Source organism: Sprattus sprattus, assembly GCF_963457725.1.
Source record: "Sprattus sprattus genome assembly, chromosome: 8".
Taxonomy (NCBI): Eukaryota; Metazoa; Chordata; class Actinopteri; order Clupeiformes; family Clupeidae; genus Sprattus; species Sprattus sprattus.
In genome coordinates this window covers 26007907-26030483 of record NC_137927.1, presented here as the reverse complement: position 1 = coordinate 26030483, position 22577 = coordinate 26007907, and the positions used below count along the sequence as shown (strand labels likewise).

General features: G+C 40.3%; 3 protein-coding genes across 3 annotated transcripts; all 3 read left to right on the top strand.

The window, feature by feature from the left end:
- The first annotated feature begins 2009 nt into the window (after positions 1 to 2009).
- kars1 (lysyl-tRNA synthetase 1) lies at positions 2010 to 9963 on the top strand. The gene is made up of 14 exons (XM_080843746.1): positions 2010 to 2086; positions 3519 to 3660; positions 3757 to 3919; positions 4006 to 4099; positions 4185 to 4371; positions 4540 to 4665; positions 4889 to 5008; positions 5309 to 5471; positions 6105 to 6278; positions 6574 to 6659; positions 7755 to 7840; positions 8066 to 8192; positions 8699 to 8842; positions 9470 to 9963. The coding sequence occupies exons 1-14, from the start codon at positions 2043 to 2045 to the stop codon at positions 9542 to 9544; spliced, it is 1731 nt and encodes a 576-aa protein (XP_080699872.1). The 5' UTR covers positions 2010 to 2042; the 3' UTR covers positions 9545 to 9963.
- An 879-nt stretch (positions 9964 to 10842) lies between these two features.
- Positions 10843 to 13821, top strand: gcshb (glycine cleavage system protein H (aminomethyl carrier), b; the record flags this gene model as incomplete). Its single annotated transcript, XM_080843552.1, has 5 exons — positions 10843 to 10993; positions 13040 to 13119; positions 13258 to 13321; positions 13446 to 13577; positions 13724 to 13821. The coding sequence occupies 5 exons, from the start codon at positions 10843 to 10845 to the stop codon at positions 13819 to 13821; spliced, it is 525 nt and encodes a 174-aa protein (XP_080699678.1).
- Positions 13822 to 17777: 3956 nt separating this feature from the next.
- On the top strand, positions 17778 to 22349 carry rpl13 (ribosomal protein L13). The gene is made up of 6 exons (XM_080843749.1): positions 17778 to 17818; positions 18481 to 18598; positions 19185 to 19326; positions 20724 to 20897; positions 21466 to 21522; positions 22146 to 22349. The coding sequence occupies exons 2-6, from the start codon at positions 18495 to 18497 to the stop codon at positions 22302 to 22304; spliced, it is 636 nt and encodes a 211-aa protein (XP_080699875.1). The 5' UTR covers positions 17778 to 17818; positions 18481 to 18494; the 3' UTR covers positions 22305 to 22349.
- The last annotated feature ends 228 nt before the right edge of the window (positions 22350 to 22577 follow it).

The following is a 22577-nucleotide window of genomic DNA, read 5'->3' as shown; positions in this document are numbered from 1 at the left end:
ACATTTCTATGGATTGTTTTAATAAGCATATCAAGATGAATTGGTTGGATAGAGAAAGATTTTTTTCATTTGAGAAACAAACAACATACACCTCACATTTGACATCACATTCACATTCTACGCTATACACACAGTACACAATCAGGGCAAAAAAAAGAGAGAGAAAAAAGAAATAAACAATTGAAATAATTAAAATAAAATAGAAAAAAAAGGGGGTCTGTAAAACTAGGCCTTATTTGGCTCTTCCAGTGTCTTAGGACAATTCTTACTGCAGTGATAAAAGTTTGGGAATATTTAGAAAGAAAATGTATGTTGCATGTTGAGTTTGAAATTCCTATATATTAAGGTATTTGTCCTTTGCAATCAGGTAACCACATTCATGTAAGCACAGTTCATACCAGACCACACTGTAATCCATCGCAGTTTATGTTTGGTTTTATTTCACTCCTGTTGCAGCGAGTATTCAGTCATTTATGTAGGCCTATCTCCACCGGGCAGTATGTTTATGACTGCAAGGCCAGTACTGACCTTTATAGTAATTGTAATGTGTACGATTCGAGTAGACTGTTAGGAAATCATCTGTTTGTTCAAATATATAACTAGAAAATGCATTTCCTGAAGGAAATACCAGTGCATGAAATGCAAAAGTTAGGAAAGGAAGAAGAAAAGAAAGGAGAGTGAAAGAAGGAAAGAAGAGTGAAGAAAGGAGAGGAGAGGAGAGAGGAAGAAGGAAAGAAGAGTGAAAGAAGGAAAGAAGAAAAGAAAGAAGAGTGAGGAAAGGAAAGAAGAGTGGAAGAAGAAAAGAAAGAAGAGTGAAAGAAGGAAATCATAGTTGAAGAAGGAAAGAAGAGTGAAAGAAGGAAAGAAGAAAGGAGAGTGAAGAAAGGAAAGAAAAGTGAAAGAAGGAAAGAAGAGTGGAAGAAGGAAAGAAGAGTGAACAAGAGTGAAAGAGAAAAAGAGAGTGAAAATATTGAAAAAAGGAGATAAAAATGGAGTGAAGAAGAGAGATTGAGTGTGAGAGAAAGTAGACTCAGAGGGATAGAGAGAAAGATGGAGAGATGGAGAGAGAAAAAAGTAGAGAATGGAAGGTGTCTTAATGTTCCTAGTTACAGTTAAATTGATAGGGACAGAGAAAAGGTTCCTTGGATTTGGCGCAGGTGTCAGTGGAGCACAGGTGCAAGCCAGTTTAAAGACCCTATTATGATGTCATAATGGCCCAATGTAAGTCAATGGGAAAATTTAGATTCGTTTTTATTTAATATCTTAAAAAGTATAAAGTTTAGAAAAGTGAAAAATACATAGCATAAGTGTCCTTTACAAGACCTACGCGACAAATAAATGCATTCATTAAAAAGTTTGAATGAAGTTTCTACGTTAAACGGTTGGGCTGAATTAATCGCAGAAAAAGGTAAGAAGAAGAAGAAGAAGAAGAAGAAGAAGAAAATGCCTAGGAATAACAATACAGGGCATTTCATGCACTGTAATTATGTCCACATGCATAGTAAGGATGGCCCTGTTTTCCTCTCAGCTGGCTCAGTTATGACACGTGCAAAGAAGAAATCAATGGCACAACTACACACCCTAGCGTTTGGTTTGGTGTTTATACAGTGTGGAAGTCAACCGGAAGTTTGTAGTTTTTAGTGTTAGCATTAAAACACTTCCTTGTTCCGAAGAATACATCCATGTGGGGAAATGAATGGGGTTTCGCAAAACAGATCACGTTTGCTAGCCAGCTAACGTTAGTTTTTGGGGTCACTAGCGCTCTCACATACTCGCTTTAGAGTTTCATTCAATTAACGGTGTGATTTTTTTTTCTTTACTGGATTTACATTTCATACACAGCACGTGTTCCATAGCTTCTTACAGGGCCCTCCCCTCTCCCTGCAACTTTCTGAAACCAACGTTTACCTAGGCGTAGCATTGACAGTAAAAGAAGGCGGAGCAGATGGGTTTCTTGAAGCAAGTTTACCATGGTCCATTGCGTGCCGACGTTTCGTCTATCTCGATTGGTCGACACGCACCCACGTAGCTAGTCTCAGAAGATGGCGGATGCGGTGGCTGCAGATGGAGAGAAAGTCAGCAAAAAGTAAGCTAATGTCAAGTACAACCTGTCTTTTCAACAGTTACACTTTCACTTTCTTCTTTAAAGTATTTGGCAGACGAATTATTTGCTCCTCATAAGAAGGCTGTTCGTTTTCAATGATGTGGTGAAGTGGCCATGCGGCATTGCTTGAAATTACATCAGATGGTGCAGCGTGATGGTACCGTGTAGCTCCTTTTTCTTTACCAGAAGTTAGCAACCGGCCTCAAATAGCTAACTGTTGTAGCCTACACTTTGCTGGTTTTCCTCAAACGTTTCTTGCATGAAAATACGAAATATAGCGTAACGACACAGTAGCACTTGAATACGACTACGAAGTAACTCTACGTACCCATTTAGCCCCATAAGCAATGTTGCAAAAGAAGTCGACGCTAACGTTGGCTAAACTGAATGCTAGTAGTCGATTATTTGATATCTGAAAGGGAAACTTGGGTCCAATGTTTAGAAATTTGGGGTCCAAACCTTTACTGAGTCTGCCCGTTACTTCAGTTTTTGTAGTTTACGTTTCAGTTTCAGTTTCTGAATGAAAATGTCTGGAGAAACGATAGGCAATGTGTACTATGGGCGTTATGGTTTGTTGCTTTGAACAGTTGACACCGATTTTCTGATATGCATGTCGGCACAATGTCACTTTGAGATTGTACAAGCTGGGTCCAATTTTTTTAATAATTTGAGTCCAGACCTTAACTTAGTGTTAAACTGTAGGAAGTGACACTTTCTTCAGTTTATGTATGAAAATGATTGGAGAAACAATAGGCATTGTGTACAAAAAAAAAAAAAAAAACAAACAAGGCGGACTTCACACAGACACGCAGGCCGAGGTCGCAGTGAAATTTTCCTCCGCATTTTACCTTCCTCCAGGACCCCAGGAGAACTTTCAGGGTCTTCAGTTTCTGTAGTGTACATTTCAGTTTCTGAATGACTAACTTAACGATAGTTCACAGTTTAGAGTTCACTAAAGGGAGTCTGCGGTTATCATTTCGGCCACTGTGAAAGCAGAATTCTAGTGGGCTTTCCTCTGTCTCCTCAGGTCTGGGCACTGACCTGTCGCAGTAACTGTATAACTGCCCCATACCATGCTGACTCTGGTCAGAGTGGCCGGGCGGCAGGTGTGCCAAGCCCTTGGGGTCAAGGCACAGATGCCAAAGTTTGCTTGCCCCAATCAAGCAGCCGTTCCTGCGCTAATTCAGGGAAATCGCTGGCAAGGTGACAAGAGGTTGGTGGCTTTTCCATCTAATGTGAAAAACAACCAACCTTTTGTCACTGGAATTTTGTGATTATCTTGCTTTTAGGACTTCATGCATGTGCAATCAACTTTCCACTTACCCTTTTAACCCCGCCTGGATCAGTTTTCTGATAAGTTGACTTCCCTCAGCACTTGTTATCCTTAAAGAACCATGTTTCCCCATTCTTTCAGTGAGCTGAAAAGGCGCATGAAAGCTGATAAGAAGGCATCAGAGAAAGAGGCCAAGGTCAAGGAGCAGCTTGACCAGAAGAAGCCCAATGACAAGGCTGAGCAGAATGACTATGGGGCTGATGAGGAAACTCTGGACCCCAATGTAAGTGATGGGGCAAGCAGCCCAAAACATGCCAGTTTGCAATTGAGCACCATTTGATGAATAGCATCACAAGAATAATATGGTTTTTCTGCACAGCAATACTTCAAGATTCGTACACAAGCTATCCAAGCACTGAAGGGCACGGCGGAGGATCCCTACCCCCATAAGTATCAAGTGGACCTGTCACTCTCAGAGTTTCTTGAGAAGTACAACCACCTCCAGCCAGGGGACCAACTCAAGGATGTCCTCAGTGTGGCAGGTATGGATAAACAGATGGCTGCTGTCTGCATTACAGTGCTGATATCGGATGTATCATGTTTAAGTGAATGTTTGGTTCATTTTCAGGTCGTGTCCATGCTAAGAGAGCATCAGGTGCCAAGTTGCTGTTCTATGACCTGAGAGGGGAAGGTGTGAAATTGCAAGTCATGGCAAATAACAGGTGTGATTTAAGTCTCGCTCCTTAATTAATTTTTTCAATGATGTCAACAGATGCTTCTTAACGGTCTTTTCACCTTAATGAACAGGAATTACAAATCAGAGGAAGAGTTTGTGCATATCAATAACAAGTTGAGACGAGGTGATATTGTTGGAGTTCGTGGAAACCCTGGAAAGACAAAGAAAGGAGAACTTAGCATTATTCCCATTGAGATGACCCTTCTCTCCCCATGTCTACATATGCTGCCCCATCTCCACTTTGGTCTCAAGGACAAGGTAAAATCCAGCATGGACAATTTGTGTTGTCTCTCTGTTCCTTAGATGTACAGGATTTACACAATAGAACGCTTAAGTTGTCAAAAGGATTGCCAAATGGCAACCCAGTCACATGTTTAACTTATATATATCTCTGATAAGGCCCTTTTCTATAATTTGTCTTAATAGGAAACAAGGTTCCGGCAGCGATACTTGGATCTGATTCTGAATGACCCTGTTAGGCAAAAGTTTGTGACTCGGGCAAAAATCATCACTTACCTGCGTCGTTTCTTGGACGACCTTGGCTTCTTGGAGGTATGAAGCCTACATGGGGGCAGAAGTTAGAAATTTGTAAATGTGTAATTGATATTTCAACAAAATATGAAATTTATATATATAAGTGTTGGTCATACATATACCACAGAACACATCATCTGTAGATGCAAATGATTGCTGACTTTAAAAGCCATTGAATGTCACAACAATGTTCTGATGTATTTGTGGACATTTTAAGAGAATGTTATTCACTGCTTTGCAGATTGAGACTCCTATGATGAACCTCATCCCTGGTGGGGCAGTTGCACGGCCTTTCGTTACCTACCACAATGACTTGGACATGAACCTGTACATGAGAATTGCCCCAGAGTTGTACCATAAGGTAACACATGTTTGATAGCACTGGTCTGATGGTACAAAAAAAGTACTTAGATGTTGGTGGGTGGATAATCGTGATATTTTGAATGTAGGTTTCTGGCAGGTCTATAGTGTCCCTTTTCTGTTCATTCTGAAACACTGGCCACCAGTTGAAAACAACCCAAACTGGTCTGACAACTCTATTCTGAATACACTGACGAAAAATAACTTTGCCCCAGTGTTTTGTTTGGAAAGCCAAAAGGGAACACTGTTTCATATGGATGTTTTGCTACCTTAAGTGAACATGGTGATTGTTTCCCCGTAGATGTTGGTGGTTGGCGGTATTGATAGAGTGTATGAGGTTGGCCGGCAGTTCCGGAATGAAGGCATCGACCTGACTCACAACCCAGAGTTCACTACATGCGAATTCTACATGGCCTATGCTGATTACCATGACCTCATGGACATCACAGAGAAGCTGCTGTCAGGTCAGTCCTACCGATGAAGCTGAAAGTCTGTGTACTTCCAACTGTTTTTGTCACCAGGTTTTAACAGATCCTCATGTACCTAAATTGTTATATCCCAACTGGATTGTTGCAGCCATCACAAAGTCGTTGTAGAGTGTAAATGTTAATAGGAAACGTGACGTATATGTACAAAGTGATCGGATGATACTGGTCTCACTATCTTTATCTTGTTTAGTTCAACTCATGGAAGCCGCCTGTGCTTCAGGACCTTGTCCTACATGGTTAAGTCTTTATTAAGTGTCTTTGTTATGGAACACTTGAATCTAGCTGTTTTGACTTCTGATGGAATCAAAAAGTTACAAAACAAATAGACTTTCCTATGTTTTGCACAGAGGAAAAAAGGGTTCTTAATTGCACCGTAGAGTGATGTATAATGTTTCAGAATATGGCAACTTAACTTGTTCTTTCTTTAAATTACTTATTAGTTTGCATAATAGTTTTGCAGAAATGGCCATGGTTTACATCTTATCAACTTGGATGCCCTAGAAAAGTATATTGTAAAGACTGGTGTATGTATGGTTCAGTCTCTCGCATCATGTTGCGGTTAACTAATTTTCAGGGTGGCTATTTCTTTGTCTACCATTGTGTCTTCAGGAATGGTGAAGCACATCACTGGTGGCTACAAGGTGACGTACCATCCTGAGGGGCCAGATGGCCAGGCGTATGAGATCGACTTCACCCCACCCTTCAGAAGGGTCAGTATGGTGTACGACCTGGAGAAAGAGATGGGTGTTAAATTCCCTCCCCCGGACACATATGACAGCAATGGTAAGGCAACTCTGACTTTATACATAACCCTAAAATCATTCATTCAAGGACAAATAATTTGAATACATGTATTTGCTGTCACAGCCTAGCATGGCACATAATGCTGTTATGAATACTAATTTTGTGGCAAGTGCTTTTCTGTAAAAGATAAATCCAGCGCTGTAAGGACGATGAAGCAAGTAGATAGTTAAACACACTCAAATGTAACCACACTTTCCAGATATCACTCTTGTTTGACAGTATAGGTTTTGTCTGTCTGTCTGACTCTGACATCTCAGTGACTGATTATTTTTAGAGACTCGTAAGTTCTTTGATGATCTCTGCACCCAGAAGGGAGTTGAGTGCTCTGCTCCTAGAACCACGGCCCGTCTCTTAGACAAGGTGGGTGCCATTTCAGTCAGTCTGTTCAGTGTCTGGTCAAATGAGCAAATGGCCATGTCTGGGCAGATGGACTATTCCTTTTTCTATTTAGGGGATATGTGTGGAGCAATTTGTGGAATTTGACTATAAGTCTATTGGATTAGAATCGTCAAGCACACCCTTTAAGGCAGTGGTTCTCAAAGGGGGGGGGGGGGGGGGGGGGGGCGTGATGTCGCAGACAGAGAAAATAAAAAACACCGCAGACCTGTCACTGGTTAGTGAAAGCTCCCTCAGTGGCAAAATGCAAGGGGCTGGACTGACACAAACAAATCAAATAGTATTTTCTTCCTGATCCACGAATCAAAATAGAGTCTTACTATTTGAACGCGAGTTGCACCTAAGCTTCCAAGTATAACAGTAACCGCAGGCATGCTACGCAGTCCACTGCGATAGGGGACTAAGCGCTCACCCTGCAGAGTTTGACTCACTCCTTCCTTAGTAATACCTTACTGCACTTGCAGTAGGTCTATTCGTAGCCTATTTTAAGGATTAATTTGCTACATAGAACCCCAGCTTTAAAGGCACCCAGTGCAACTTTATAGGCTTGAGACTCGAAAAATAAACATTACATTTCTAGTCTTTTTTACACGTAGTAAGTTTCAATAACTCCTTACCATTACATATCGTCATTCAAGGAGCAAAGATGAGACATCGTTGCGTGGTGAGAACTAATAGAAAATCGTAAACGACAACAATCGCGGGTGGGAGAGGCCATTTTTCCATTGACTGGAATCCTGCTTTATTTATTGGTGGCACCAATAAATAAAGGGCTACGCTCTTGTGGCTTTTAGCACTCTTTTTAACGCCCAAAGTATCAAATAATGATGCAAATGTGCTAATATGGTGAAGTAAATGTCAATATCATAAAGATTGTCTTATCCAGAATATTTCCATTTTGGTGCCCTAATGTAGCACTGGGTGCCTTTAAGCGATGTGATTTTCATTCCTTTACTGTAGTGGATAAAGATACAAATACATTTATTTTCTTCTTGTGCCTGACAACCATTGTATTTACTAAATCTCTTGTGTCTCCTTGTTCTTGTTATCCTATTACAGATGGTGGGAGACTACTTGGAAGTAACATGCATCAATCCCACATTCATCTGTGACCATCCACAGATCATGAGTCCACTGGCCAAGTGGTAAGAAATAGTGCTAATTGTAATATTGATGTCCATCTGAAGGTTACTTAGAGTGTGAATTTCCTATCTGTGTATATTTCTTGTTGATAAAGCTAATCAGCATTTTCTGGGGACATGGCTCCGATATTCTTGACACAGAGGTTTTTCTCCTATAATATAGCTATTATTTAGCATTGTTTTGGTCTTAACCATGGTCTCGTCCACTTCTTTTTTCTATTTCCCCAGGCACCGATCGCAGAAAGGACTGACTGAGCGCTTTGAGCTCTTTGTCATGAAAAAGGAGATCTGTAATGCCTACACAGAGTTGAATGACCCCATCAGACAGAGGGAACTCTTTGAGCAGCAGGCTATGGTGGGTTTTCACCACACCCTGAAGCATATTGAAAACAATGATGGAAACATCCTGTTGTTCGAATAACCCATTATTACAAGTGTCTTTATGGGCAGATTTAGTGACCTTGGTTCCAGTTGTTTGATTTTTCTAAAGTTGGACATTTTAGCAGCACCAGTTTATGGTAGATTGTTCATGTCTTGTGTTTTGTAAGACTTTGTCAGCATCCCATTCACCACAAAGTTGACAAACAGATATTACAAAACATTATTTGGTAAAGACCCTTAGAGAAAGTAAGTCTTGTCTGTCTTTAAAACAAATTGGATGGTATACTTATTTTCCCAGTGAGGCCAGACTCTGGGGTCATTTCTGAGACTTGCTCTATAATCTAAAAAAATCCGAAGGATTTCACAAAAAAAGATATGTTGACACATCAGATGAATGGGGGAAAAAAATAAATCAGGGTGTGAAGGTTGTTAACTGTTCTAATGTGTGTTTGTCTGTGTGTGAATGACTGGGACCAACAGGCAAAGGCGGAGGGTGACGACGAATCCATGTCCATTGACGAGACGTTCTGCACTGCTCTGGAGTACGGCTTGCCCCCCACAGCAGGCTGGGGAATGGGCATTGACCGGGTCACCATGTTCCTCACTGACTCCAACAATATAAAGGTACACTATAATACACTAATCAGTGCGCTGATTCTGCTCATAGCTCTATAACATGGGTTCATGAGTAACGTAAACATGGTTGCGGATTATTCGGATCCCAAAACAGGTACAATATCCGTGTCATATGACGTCATACAGGAAGTGTAACGTACTTTCAGGCATTGGTAGGGGTACCGATACCTAGTTTTTTAGCCTTATACCCTAACCCTAACCCTAAAAAATCCAAAGAAAAAGTTGATTCTGACACTTAGAAAACTTTTTGGGGATCCGATAAATGCGCAACCCATGGACATGCATGTGACGGTGGTTTTCTTTCTCCAACAATAGATTCATTTTGCAAAAACGGTTGGGATGGTACACATCCGCTCTCACTCTCTCAGGGGCAGCTCGTTCCCTACTGCTTTAACGTTGCAGTGGTTTAGGGCCTGCTGCTGGGATGAACACTGATTTGTGCCGACATTTTGATGGAACCAGGCACCAGGGGTTAAGCTACAGTTAGGCTAGATCTGTCCCTTTGACAGACACTTAGCCAGTTTGCTCATTTTATATCGCCAGAATGTGCAGGTTGCATTTACATTTACATTAGGTGGACCAACCCACTGATCCCATGTCTCTTTTGTCTTGCAGGAGGTCCTACTGTTCCCTGCCATGAAGCCTGATGACAATAAGCCTGCTCCGACAGCAGAGGGCACCTCAGTGTAACACAGAGGAATTTTTACCTTCACTTGCCAAAGGAAAGACACCGTCAACGGTGTCCAGATCAGACATAGGAGAGAAATTGTATTGCTACCACAAATGGCTTTGATGGGCATCTAATGGTAATTGGGTGTAAAGGCTTATTGTCCAAGGTGTTTTGGTCTCGGTATACTTAAGGGAATGGCTCATGTGTGTTTTTTTTTGCTGTGTCCTGTCTGCAGTAATGGATATCGTCAGGACTTCCTGTTGATTAAGTAGGCCACCTGCTTTTCAGAATCATTTCTAGGTGGTGTGGAGGTGGCCACTGATTTTTATTGGTGTCCCTCTGGTTTTACAGTCTGTCACTTTTTTAATTATCAAGTGAAATAAATACATCAATCATTTACAGACATGTTGACACAGGAATTAAAGAAACTTTCAAAGTAGTGGATGTATGTGTTTTAATCATTTTGAATAAATGTTTTTATATAAATAACATCCTGTGAAATTAGTTACTTTGGATGTAAAACATATCTGTGTGTTCAGGTGATGCTCCAAATTAGGGAGGGAGACCTTTGTGACCTATAAAATTGCAGGCAGGTTTGTGTGACCTATGTAACAATCGTGAACAAGTTGCAAATACTGGCTCCTGAGACCCCATATGGTGAAGGTCAACATAAAACAGGAGTAGTCTACTGTCGCTAGTATTTGGCACAGTTGAAGTGTGGGTTTAAATTTAAGTAAGAGGTAACAACGAAATAATACCTCTGGAAGGCATCAATTCAAAGTGGTTTTGCCTATATATTTTTTTATATAAATCTAAACATGTCATGTGGAAATCGTTACATATAACTACGCCGTTGGTTGAGGAGAGTCCCATATTTTGAGTGACCTAGGTTAGTTCTTCAAGTTAGAAACACACATACATGATCCATTTAGAAAACAGGTGTAGGGATGAAAAATGTTCTGTACCGTGTTGGGTAAAAAACAGGAAGCCGGTTTTTGACAAACCGATTTCAAAGTAAAATAGCCCATCACATGAACTATGCGAGACTTATTTGGAGATGGGCTTCTCTTTGCAGACCACATCCGACACGATTGGAAACAGTATGCTATCAGGAACTCTGTACTCAAGATGGTACAGAATTGGATTATCTAAAAGCGTTGTCAGCAAAGATAGGCTATTTGTGGGGGCCTCGAACTTGGACCCTTGTGCCCACTGTTCCTTTCATGTCGGGAGCGCGCATGTGAGTAGAACTGCGCGCCTCTCTTCTCACGGTCGACTGCATCAGAATTATTTATTACACGGTAGACCCTTGGTGAAGATGGCGATGTATGCGGCTCTCCGGTGCGTTTCTTCAAACTTTTGCACTTCACTACCACTGTTAACCAGACCCTCTCAGATTTCATCGTGTCAATATTTCTTGAAGGCCAGCTTTCATCGCACGCTAAGCACTTCTTCAAGTTTCTCATCAGGTAAAGTGTGCAAATGTTACGAATTGCGAAGGGGGCTATTAGCCTACTCATTAACAGGAAAGGGTAGCTGAGATTGAAAAAACAAGTCACATGGGTGAAATGTGCCACTACGAGTCCTGTAATAACTGTTGTTTTTTAAACTGATTCTGATGTACTGATGTTGACCTGAAGTGCGTGTATAGCAACACTTGTGTTCACAAAAAAAGCAATGCTGTAGAAGCCTGTTACAAAGTTCCACCATTGGAATGTGGGATGTTGCCAAGCGCTAAGGCTAGCGATGTTACACACGCTCACTTTAGGTTTATGCGAGAAAATGACGATAATCAACGACACTTTATAGGAATGACCTGTTTTAAATTAATAAATTGCATGGCTGCCTAACTATGAGGGGAAACTGTTAAATGTTTCTTGGTCAGGTGCACACACTCAGTTTCTAACCTTGCTGAGTAACGTGAATGTCTTAAAGTAGACATTCCAGAAAATGACAAACTTTGTAAATGATCTGCTCTGAAGGCTATTTTCTTTCTGATGTGTTTGAATTGCGATACAGTAAGAGCAACCTCAGCGACAGCCAAATCGCCATGGTTTCCCTCTCAAGATCATGTGCGTTTGATTATCCTAACGGCCGAAATCAAGGTTTATTAAACTTAGTTAAACACTCATCGAGTGTCTCGTGTGCGCACAAGGACATAATTAACGCGAAGAGAATAGGTCAGTTTGAATGTAGCTTATGCAGTTATCTGGTTTTGTTATGCTTTACATCCAATTACAGTGATAAGCGTTTTTTCTTTTCTTTTTATTCCCTTGTATGCATGCATTTGAGGACAGGTTTGAAGCTTTGAGTCCATATCAACAATAGGGAGGCACGGTGTGCTTCTTTAACATCACTCAACCATGCTTTCAGATCCAGCACAATTCACAATCTGGTTTAAACCTGTATTTTTCTGTATCGTCTAGGCCTAATTCTGCCATTGAAAATTGCTGAGGCATTTAAATCCTGCCTCGAGATTTCTGAAACGTGGAATATTTAGACTAGTAGACGAAAACACTTTTTCGCTCGTATCCTGTATACGGGGACATGTCAAATGATTGCATTTTGTTACAATAGTCTATTTATGACATTAGGATAACCGCTTCTGTGATATGCTTCTCTTGTGATGTTTTGTCATGAATTGGTTGCACTACGTGTCCACAGATGATGTCAGTGTCAGTATTGTGAGATGGCTTGCACTGCCAGCGTTTCCCCATTGATTATTTCATGGCCAATAATGCTGTGGTCCGTGGGGGAGTTGCCCATTTTATGAGTCCTGTCTGTACTTGAAGTTCATTGTGCTGCTTTGGACAGCTTTGCACAAGGTCTTGTGTAACGTTTCTCCTATGTGCTGCGGGCTATTGTCTCATGATGATAACTTCAAGCAGTTCCACAGAAATGAAACATCTGACATGAAACATTGAAGCAACATACAAATGAATTATAAGATTATTTAGCTCATAAGCTATTACAGAGATTGAGATCAACATTCATAGCCTGTCAGATATCATTCAAATAAAATCTATGACAATTTACGTGGGATAAATGTTGATTGGCAGCATTAATGCACGATTAAGTGTACTTTCGTTCATGTAGAAGATATTTCAATAAACTTGTTTGATAAATTATATTAAGACGTTAATATTGATGAGACAGAGACCAGCAATCAGAATTTAAAACCGTACTTTTATCTTTTGCAAAAGAGGAAGTGTGCTACAACCAAAGGTTGTGAACAGACTCCAAAGATGAGCTGGGCGCAGCCAGCATTATATGAGTAGAATAAGCAGGTTTCATCACACAAAGGGCGATATTCAGAAGTTGCTGCAGTGATCTCAGAATATGTCCTTGAGAGTTGAGCAGTAGGCATGATTATCAATACAAAAACAGGTGATTTGCCTCAGCAGGGAGTGTAGGCCTCAGCACACAGGATAAGCAAGCAGATTAAAATACAATAACAATGTCTTCATAAAAATGTCTCTAACCTACACTAACCTATTCTGATTCTGCCTCTACAGCCCTCAAATACACAGACAAGCATGAGTGGGTTCGAGTGGAGGGGGGGATCGGAACAGTTGGCATCAGCAGCTATGCTCAGGTACATAGCCTGGCATATGGCAAAAAATCAAACTCTAAACGCTAATCTTAAAAATTGTATTGTAATTATTGTTCTATAGCTGACCTGTTATCACTGTCTGAACTTTGAATATTTTTTTTTTATCAATTATGCTTTCAGGAGGCATTAGGTGATGTTGTATACTGTGGACTTCCAGAGGTGGGGCAAAAGCTTGAACAAATGGGTAAGAAGATGAAGTATGCTACTGAGGGTCATGATGCTTGATGGCTGACATGTGTGTGAAGATAGTTTTCAAATGTTCAGCTCTGTTCTGAGTAAACCAAAACACAGTCCCTGTTGTCTCGCAGAGGAGTTCGGAGCGCTGGAAAGTGTGAAGGCTGCTAGTGAGCTGTATGCTCCGCTGACTGGGGAGGTAACTGAAATCAACACTGAACTGGCAGAAACCCCTGGCCTAGTGAATTCAGCCTGCTTCGAGGGAGGTGAGCATGTTCACCAGCTGTCTACAACGGAGCTCACAGGGCTTCATTGCCATTTCAGAAAAAATATAATATCTTCATCCTGATTTTGAGGGTTCAACTAACCCACCTATAGAAGCAACCTAGTAATTCTTGTTTTTCATCCATAGGCTGGTTGATTAAGATGACCATTGACAATCCTGGGGAAGTTGACGATCTGATGGATGAGGATGCATATGGCAAATTTGTAAAGTCACTTGATGTCTGATCCTGTGAAGATGCTGCCTCTCTTACTTGACATTAATCATGATCAGAAATTTGCAGAGGGTCTTATTCTTCTGGGGAAAATACTAATGTTTTACTATTTCCATTTTATTTATTAGGGGTCCAAGCAGAAACGCTTTTGGAACCTTATTGTTTTTCTTTTGATTATTCTTCCAATTATTTTTCCCCTACTAAAACACAATTGGCAGCAAAAACCACACGTGGGCCAAATCTTGACCATAGATTTCAGAGTCCCGCCTGCTAAATTTTCCTGCCATTTTGAAATAAATTCTAAAGTGAAAGTAAAATGAACTATTTGGAGGCCATTCATGCGATTTGTCAGGAAATTTGGTATACATCAAAAGGCATTTTGATCCATACCCCTGTTTCAAAGTTCTGCGTCTATCAAATACTGAATGGCCAATGTCTTTTATTGTAATGGTTAAAACTTAATGAAACTTCATACACATAATCACTACAATATTCTTTGGATACACGCTATTTTGGAAATTTCATCCTTTAGGGGATGGAACAACTGAGGTATTGCAATATCTTTAGAACCGGTCAAACTAAAAATCTGAACTTTGGTATACTTATACTTGAAATTTGTTCACACCTTTTTGAAGCTGTCAAATCCTTTGACCTTTTGCCACCTGGAGTGCTTTGCAGTTGCTGCTTGGACCTGCTGGTGGCTATATTTTGTATTGTGATTGTTATAAAAGTAATTAAACAGTAGTTTGCCTCAAATGTTAACCAAAAACTTACACATAAAACTGTAAAATAATGTTTCCAAAGGACTTCAGCCACAGTCCTTTCTCATGAAATAGTAAGAACCAGGTTCATGCGGCTTATCTTTGTAAGCATGTTTTTCATTGTCAACAAAGTGACACAATAAAGCACAACTCTGTGTTCATTCTGTGATTTGTTACACATGTAAACGTGGCCATATTAACAGGGAAATGTAAATGGTTCTTGATGAAAGTCAATCATGTGTATGAATGGAAGGAAGGTCACTTTCACCAGGATTGTTCATTCATGTACTTTGTACAATACACCTTCATTAGACTAGATAACCTCTTTCACAGTAATCAATCAATCAATGTTATCTGCATGTTATATTGAGCACTGGACTGCACAGCCATGATAATGTGATCCACAAGGAGCTTCATTCACCATGAGTGTTTAGGGTTGCATATAAGGAACCTGCACTTTGGGACTGTCCTATACCTATAGTGTATATCTACACGTGATGCATGTGCAGGCAAGAGCCGTTACCTCTGAGAGTCAGAGTGCAGTGGTGCAGTTTGACACACCTTGACCTTTGCACTCTGATTAAGATAAAGATGCACTATGGGGAGAAAGATAATCAATCATTAATGATGGGGTCAGAGTGTAAATAGAGCCACGGATACAATAGGAGAGAGTTTAAAGTGCCTTTTGAAATAGACTACTGTCCTCACGGTAATGAGGCAGACAAGCATAGAATTCATTAACCATTCAAACACTCTGTGACTATGTTGTGGTTTTCAGCACGTACTCTCATCTGATTCTGAATATGGTTTAGCTAGATTCTCCCTTACAGAAAAGTGAACATTTGCTTATCAGGATGTTATTCACAGCCTGAGCCATGTTCTACAAGCATGAGTAGCTATTTCCTTGTTTTTAAAAAAATGGTCTAAGAAATGTTATTTCTTACAAACTTTCACAAGACTCGGCCACAACCAGAGGAATAGAATCCGTCCGCACTCTCTCTTCAAATAACTGATACACAGCAGGACATTTCATTATATGGTTAGGGCCAGAGTTGATACGCAAGACTGTTATTTGGTAGTTATTGGATTTAAACAATGAAAATGGACCCTGTAGCAAGATAATCGTATGGCAGCTATAAATCTTACTGAAGTAATAAAAAAAAAAAGAATAATTTCAAATCCTCACAGAAATAATGAAATAAAGCTATCATGAAATAAAATTGTGCAGCCATTTTTAATGCTTATGCAATGTCTAGAAAGCTGAATTTACAAATGTCCATGTCCATCTGTTGTGTTTCCTCAACAAGCTTTCTTGTCTACAGTACAATGAACGTATGGGAAACAGGCATAGAATACAAGGTTACATTTACCTTTCAAATGATATGGGGCCTACATTGCATGAAATCAAATTTTACAGTAAAATACTTTCATTCACACCAATCAACCCACATTAGTGTCATAATAGATCACATCCCAAGAGGACTGCTGAGACAATCTTTGTGGAAATAGATGGAATCAATTGACATTTGTAGGCCTAAGGTTGAGGGGTTTCTATGGAAATGGAAATGGAGCCCTAGTGACTGTTTTAACGGCAGATATAGTGACACACACACTCTGAATTTAGTCTCTGCATTTTACCCATCCAGGGTAGTGAAGCACACAGAGCAGTGAGCTGCCTTTAGCGGCGCCCAGGGAGCAGTGATCGGGGTTAGGTGCCTTGCTCAAGGGCACCTCAGCCGTGGATGTGGGCATGGGAGAGCAGTGCTCTACCACTTCCCCCACCCACATTTTTCCTACTGGTCGGGGATCGAACCGGCCACCCTCCGGTTACCAGCCCGAAACCCTAACCAGTAGGCCACAGCTGACCCGCTATGTCCATTGCTTCTTGATCTCTTGAAAAACAAGACCTCTTCCTTCTGTTTTTCTGACAGTTGACTGATTACTGATCATTTAGAAGTTAATTTGCAAGGTGCACACTGCCACCTAATGTACCAGCTACTGTGAGTGATACTGCAGGACTTTATATCAACATCATCTAGGAGTCCACCCTCACCATTTTCAGCACAACGTGTGTCAGACCACATCTAATCCAGTCTCCCCATCCAGTTGTGTAACAGATTTTTTTTGTTGCCATATTTAAGATCTATGTTTAAATTCATTTTCTCACCCTAGGTCTCTTCTCTTTATATTCAGTAATTGCAGTTGCCAATCAACCCCTGGATTAGTTCCATCCTTTTTCTGTGTATTTGTCTCTGAAGATGCATTTGTCCACTATTAAACCTTTTCCCCTACCAATCGTAATACTTAACATGATGCATTAGTCTCTGACACAATTTTATCATAATTTCCGTCAGTGCATCTATTTGAATCAATAAAGTGAAATGCATTCTGAGAACACATCCTCATTCTAAATGTATATATTTAACGCCACTTTGAAAAACTACACTGCACTGAGAGTTTGTAATGGACAGATCACTTAAGCCTATTAATGTACACACTATTGATATACACACAATAAGAACTACAGTCACGAGGTGATTTCAACTTCCATTAGTGCTCCCCAAATATTCTGGGCATTTCTCCCTTTCTCTATGTCAATACTTCATTTAAGAAGAATCGTCACAACAGAAAAAAAATATATTTTTTTGTTGACAGTGAAAACTTCCAAACTTCTCTTCTGACGATATATATGTTTGCTGATGAGGGGGATATCTGAAAATGGGGGTACAATGTGAATCTTACAAGAGTGCAGGTCCAACTATTATGGAGGATATACTTTATTTTAATTATGACACCCAATTTAAAGAGTGGTGTTATTTAAGTGTTCAGCTCAATGATGAGACTGCCTTAAAAAGCCTATTTTGAGAAAATTGAGGGGGGCGAAAATGGAAACATCTCTATAGTCTCCGGCTGGTAATAGCTAGGACATAAGATTAAGGAGGTGGGAGCTAAAACCATAGACATGTATACGGCTACCTATACATGTCTATGGCTAAAACATGTTTACACTTAAATGACCACAGTAGCGAGAGATAGCCGATTAGAACCACTGCCCAATTTCCTGGGAAGAACATCTTATACAGCTAAAATTCCTCTCTACACCGGGGAGAGGCAGCACTGAATCCTTGCAGCATCTTGTCTGCCGGAAGACGCTTTAACCAAACGATTTCCATTGGTTGTTACTGCTATATCCCACAATCCATCGCTTTGACACTTCCTTTTCTTTTCGGCCATTTTCCGCCCCGAACGGTATGTGAAATTTACTACAGTCATGTATAAATTTATCTTTAATAATCCTAGGTGTTTATCTTATTACTGAAATAAATAATAACATTTTATGAAAGTATAAGGTGTCCTTTCAACCACTCTGGTAATATTTCATGTCTATCATGCGTGACCGCATTGTATTGTAGAGTCTTAAGTTGATCACAATTAGTAGTCCGCTGCGTGTCTGTTCATGCTCCCCAAATTGGTACGGTTTTGCGGTGTAACAAACAAATGAACACAGAGCGAGACCATTACAGTGTGATCATTTAGAATTCACCATAACTGAAGATCTTTGTGAACCGACAGAACAGGTCCCTCTAGGTAGGCACTGTGTAGCATAGCTAGCTAGCCAGCCAGCTAACCTTACCTTCTCTGTGAATGCACGATCGGTCAACATGGCCTACTTTGTTGACTCGTGGAAATTGCAGCTTGTTTGAGTACTGGTCCCGTCGGTAATGGCAATGGACGCAACTTGGTTGTAATAACCCACTGACATGCTAATATTTTAGGTGCTGTTTTGTGTAACTTAGAAAGTTAAGCCGATTGCCAAACCTGGTTCCTCTGCTTTCTTCCATGTGATGTGTGAAACGTGGAGAGTTGTAAACATGGAAGCTGTAACATTTTGATGCTTTCCTTCTGTGTAGGGTAGTAGGCAATCATGGCACCCAGTCGGAATGGCATGATCTTGAACCCTCACTTTCATAAAGATTGGCAGAAGAGGGTGCGAACATGGTTCAACCAGCCAGCCAGGAAACAACGCAGGTACGTGTTTGCTAACTAGCTGTATTCTCTGAGATATTCTACTAATTTACTTTGCAACATTCAGTATCATGTGTCCTGTGCTTGATGTTGACTTCTTTCAGTAGTTGACTGGTCATTCTATGTTATACAATTTAACCCAGAAAGAATTCCTAGACATGTATTCGAGTCTGTACAGCTTACCTTTCAAAATGCTGTCAAAGTTTCAGTGATTTATTTCATGTCTTGTATGTAGGAACATTGAATAACGTTGATCATCCATTCGTGTGCAAAGTTAGATTTTTCTTGCACACTCTTGGTTTTATCCTGCAGTCAAGTGATGACAAACTCCGGAATCTCTGTATCACCGTGATGATTCCTTGAACCCTTTTAGCTGATGACTGCCAAAACCAAAAAATTGTTACTCCTTGTAATTGTGATCATAACAGCATTTAGATATCATGTGTGCTGTGCTTAAAGTTAAGAACGTGTAAATTGTGATTAGCAAGACTAGTTTTGTAGAGCTCTTGATGAAAGGTCTTTGTAAAGCCTTAAGTGATTCTCCAATACTAAGGTGATTTGGTAAACTGATGACACTTTTCTCCTTCAGACATAAGGCTCGTACCGTAAGGGCTCGCCGCATTGCACCTCGTCCTATTGGTGGACCTCTGCGACCAGCAGTGAAATGTCCAACAGTTCGATACCACAACAAGGTTCGGTCTGGACGGGGTTTCTCCCTGGAGGAGTTGAAGGTATGGACTTGCTTTGTTGACCTGTATGACTTGCTGTCTGTCCTGAGTGAATCGTCTTGTGCCAAATTAAACTACTAGTACCCCTTTTGAATGAGCTGTAATCGCCTAGAATGCATTTAGGTTTAAGGACCTAAGCTAGCTTTTAAAATAAATAAATGCATTGTGACTAGTTGTAACTCATTAACATGTCACTAGCTAAAGTGGCATAAAAACAACGGCTCACTTGTTGAGTCTGGCTGTGGAAGTGTCGACGGGGTAATAATTGGGTAGAACCATGTTAGCTGTGATTACTTGACATTGGACACAAGGGAAGCTTCGGGGTTCTTAAACTGGGCCCATTTTTAAGAACTTACTGGATATGAATTTTTATGAAGGATAAAAATGATAGAAAATGGTCCAGTTTTGGTACACTGAAAGCGACAACTGCAAAGCGACTACACAACGGAGTCCTATGAAGTAGGCATGTACATCAAACTAATCCGTTTGAGCCATTTGAGGACTTAAATATTTTAAGCATCTAACAAACATGAAAAGGTTCCCTATAAGGAGGCACCCATGTGTGTTTACCTCAATAGCTGTAAAAATAAAATAAAAATAACTGTAGAAAATGACTGATTGTACAGTCAGTATTTTACCTGTCTCTTCCAGTCTGACGAGGTTCCCCACTCAGTGCCTGTAGTTGACTGACCTATCTTGTGGTGCTGGAGTTGGTACTCAAAGGGAGAGCGCCACCCCTCAATCATCGACTACAGGCACTGGATGGGATTGTGCATTTGACTCGTAGACAGCGTTCTACATGTTGTTTTCCAGTCATTTTCTACAGTTATATTTACCTTGGGAACTGTAGATATGCAGGTGTATCTCTAAATGCACCCATACCACATTGTAATTTGATGGTGAAGCTAAATGGCTTCAATGTGAATTGTCACTTCATTCATAAAAAGTCACAATAAAGTAAAGTGGGACTAAGAAACTGGCAGTTGCCCAGTTTAGATGCTGCTTAATTGAAAATTGTTTGGTTGAGCTTGTGTAAAGTTTATATAGTCCATATAGAGAACTTAAATAAGAAACCTTTGTTGCTGCAATTCAGTTTTGTAGTCCAGTCTGTACAGATTTAAAATACTCTCAGCTGTTTCAGTAACCTATTTGATCTCTTCATGTAGGAACATTTAATAACGTTGACAATCCATACGTGTAAAAAAATAAATTAAAAAAAATTGCATCGGGTTATCCTGCAGTCAAGTGATGACAAACTCCGGAATCTCTGTATCACTGTGATGATTCTTGAACCCTTTTAGCTGATGACTGCCTAACTGAACATTTTTGTTACTCATTGTAATTGTACATCATTCCACATATAATGACATCTATGATGCGTATCTTGTGCTAACCCCCAGGCTGCTGGCATCAACAAGAAAGTTGCCCGCACCATTGGCATCGCTGTGGACCACCGCCGCCGCAACAGATCCACAGAGTCCCTGCAGCTGAATGTGCAGAGGCTGAAGGAGTACCGCTCCAAGCTCATCCTCTTCCCCAGGAAGGCATCCGCTCCCAAGAAGGGCGACAGCTCTGTAAGTCACCCAAGCACTTCATCTTCCACAAGATTTGAGCCTTTTTCTCTGATGGGTGGATTGTATTTATATATAAATTGTGAAGGAATACAATATCGTAGAATTCCTAGGCATGTATGCCAGTCTGACAGGATTTTAAAAGGGACAGCTGTACAATGTTTTAGTGACTTATATCATCTCTTGCATGGAAGAACATTTAATAACTTTGACCCTCCATATGTGTACAATTTTCTTTTTTGTTTTCACTCTTATACTTCATACTGCAGTCAAGTGATGACAAACTCCGGAATCTCTGTATTACCGTGATGATTCCTTGAACCCTTTTAGCTGATGACTGCCACAACAAAAACATTTACTTACTCATTGTAATTGTGATCATTACTGTACAGATATCATGGTTGCTGTGCTTGAAGTTGAGAACGAGCAAATTGTTATTGGCTAGACTAACTATTTAAAAAGAAATACACTGGTCACTGGCGAGATATTCAAATATGGCTATACTTAGATTTAGTTGGTGTAAAATATGGGTGTGTATTGTCTTTCAATCTTCTGTTTTGATCTTTCACAGGCTGAGGAATGCAAGATGGCTACTCAGCTTGCTGGACCAGTTATGCCCATTAAGAACGTAAGTATGATCTCCTTGTATTGCTCAGTTAGAGCTGCATTTTCATGTCATTGTGTTGTGTTGTCAATGTGTCTTTGCAAAACTCCCTGTGAGTACAGCCTTGGGGGTGGAAAACCTAATAGGTTTTCTTTAAATGTAGTATTTTGGCTTTGTAGTCCAGTCTACAGATTTAAAATACTCTCAGTAGGTTCAGTAACCTATTTTATCTCTTCATGTAAGGACATTTAATAACTTTGACAATCCATATGTGTAAAATTTTCATTTTTTGCATTGATTTATCCTGCAGTCAAGTGATGACAAACTCCGGAATCTCTGTATCACTGTGATGATTCCTTGAACCCTTTTAGCTGATGACTGCCTAACATTTGAGGGGAAATGGAGAAGCTGGTCTTCTGAACATTTTGGTTACTCATTGTAATTGTAATCATTCCACATATAATGACATCTATGGTGCATATCTTGTGCCAAACCCCCAGGCTGCTGGCATCAACAAACCCCCAGTCAAATAGAATTACTGTACCCTCTTGATCCTTCTTTTAAATCTGATGACTGTTCTTCTAAGAGCACTATTCTGTTATTGTGCAGCTTTCTAATTGTTTTATCTCTTGTGCTGTTGTATGCAGGTGTACAAGAAGGAGAAGGCCCGCGTCATCACAGAGGAGGAGAAGAAGTTCAAGGCTTTCGCCAGCCTGCGTATGGCCCGTGCCAATGCCCGTCTCTTTGGCATCCGTGCCAAGAGGGCAAAGGAGGCCGAGAGTCAGGACATGGAGAAGAAGAAATAAAAACCTTTGTTTGTACGAGACTAAAAATAAAAATATGTCAACAAACCTTGGCTATTCTGCTTAGTGGGTTTCAATGAAAGGTTGAGTTCAATGTGAAGAATGTAATCTAACAGAGTTAAGAAGCACCCATGTGGAAAGACTGAACCAGTGGGTACAAAAACCTAACAGTTTTAATAAGGAGGTGTCCTTCAGTTTGTCCTCATCTTGGACCTCCATTGCTAGATGTTTTCATGTTCTCCCCGGGTTTCCTCCACTAAGAACCCCAACAGAAAA

Excerpts from the sequence above, each read along its gene's own strand:
- kars1 (XM_080843746.1), top strand. The coding sequence starts at position 2,043 with ATGGCGGATGCGGTGGCTGCAGATGGAGAGAAAGTCAGCAAAAA. Across the intron at positions 5,009-5,308 it reads CCCCAGAGTTGTACCATAAG|ATGTTGGTGGTTGGCGGTAT; the intron begins GTAACACATGTT and ends GTTTCCCCGTAG. Across the intron at positions 6,660-7,754 it reads CGGCCCGTCTCTTAGACAAG|ATGGTGGGAGACTACTTGGA; the intron begins GTGGGTGCCATT and ends ATCCTATTACAG.
- rpl13 (XM_080843749.1), top strand. The coding sequence starts at position 18,495 with ATGGCACCCAGTCGGAATGGCATGATCTTGAACCCTCACTTTCATAAA. Across the intron at positions 19,327-20,723 it reads TCTCCCTGGAGGAGTTGAAG|GCTGCTGGCATCAACAAGAA; the intron begins GTATGGACTTGC and ends GCTAACCCCCAG. Across the intron at positions 21,523-22,145 it reads CAGTTATGCCCATTAAGAAC|GTGTACAAGAAGGAGAAGGC; the intron begins GTAAGTATGATC and ends TGTTGTATGCAG.